Below are 1,248 nucleotides of genomic sequence, written 5' to 3'. Positions count from 1 at the left end.
AGACTTTGTCCAAAATTTGAGGGAAACCATCAGTGATGTCATTAAGAACACGAAGATGAAGATGAAAATAGAGCAGATGGCTGACATTGCCCATGAACTGGGAATCTTGGTTGATGAAGACCATGCAGAGTGCCAGAATGCCAAGAGAAATGCAGACAACATCATTGCAGAAATTAAAGACACCATTAAATACAAAGAAGCCCAACTTCCTCTGCAAGGCCAAATATGGAAGGAACTGACGAACTTAGAGAAAGAAGAATTTCGACTTCGAAAGGTTGGGTCACAAAACATAGAACATTACAGAAGTGATCTTCAGGAACAGAAAGAAAAACTTCGGGAAAGACAGAACTCTTATAGCATGTCAAAGGCAATGAAATGCTTCATTAGTGCAATATCAAGCCCTGGAACAGAGAGGTGCTATTTTCTGAAGTGGATGAAGATGAACCTTGATAACTTGTTTCGAGAAAAACTGTCTGACCTCAGGGAGCTGTACAAACAGAAATGTAAGGATTCTGAGAAGAAAGAGGAAATTAAAGACATTGACAGACAACTTTCCAACAGCTCACTGGGGACTGAACACTTCTTCCGTGAAATGGGTCAGATCTATGAAGCTTCACTTTCCCTTCCAGAAACACACCCATCACGACAACAATTACAACATCTGCCCAAATTCTGTGCAGGATTGCTGCTTGATGGATTTCCTCTTGAGCTTGTAGATGGAGATGCATCCAACATTCCTCTCCAGTGGGTGAGTGATGTTCTCTCTCAGCTCAATGACTTGGTGTCTCCAAAGAACAAGATACTGGTAGTCACAGTTCTTGGAGTCCAGAGCACAGGAAAGTCCACTCTCCTTAACACTATGTTCGGAGTGCAGTTTGCAGTCAGCAGCGGTCGATGCACTCGAGGTGCTTTTATGTTGCTCATCAGAATCAATGACGACGTCAAAAAAGTCCTCAACTGTGACTTTGTGGTGATCATTGACACTGAGGGCCTAAAGTCACCAGAGCTTGCACAGCTGGATGACAGCCATGAGCATGACAATGAGCTAGCAACACTCGTTGTGGGGCTGAGTGACATCACCATTATCAACATTGCCATGGAGAATTCAACAGAAATGAAGGACATCCTACAAATAGTTGTGCATGCTTTTCTCAGGATGAAAGAGGTGGGCAAGAAGCCTAAATGTCAGTTTGTCCACCAGAATGTGTCCGATGTTTCAGCCCATGAGAAGAACTTGAGAGACAGGAA

General features: G+C 43.3%; 1 protein-coding gene across 1 annotated transcript; it reads left to right on the top strand.

Moving 5' to 3' along the window:
• Window positions 1-6: 6 nt before the first annotated feature.
• LOC109953927 (interferon-induced very large GTPase 1-like) lies at window positions 7-1,243 on the top strand (the record flags this gene model as incomplete). Its single annotated transcript, XM_020589363.1, has 1 exon — window positions 7-1,243. A coding segment is annotated over exon 1 (1,188 nt), but the record flags the coding sequence as incomplete, so codon positions are not given.
• Between the last annotated feature and the right edge of the window lie 5 nt (window positions 1,244-1,248).

This window comes from Monopterus albus, unplaced genomic scaffold, assembly GCF_001952655.1.
Source record: "Monopterus albus unplaced genomic scaffold, M_albus_1.0 scaffold2094.1, whole genome shotgun sequence".
NCBI lineage: Eukaryota > Metazoa > Chordata > Actinopteri > Synbranchiformes > Synbranchidae > Monopterus > Monopterus albus.
The sequence above is the reverse complement of the archived record's forward strand: the minus strand, read 5'-3'. Positions and strand labels throughout refer to the sequence as shown.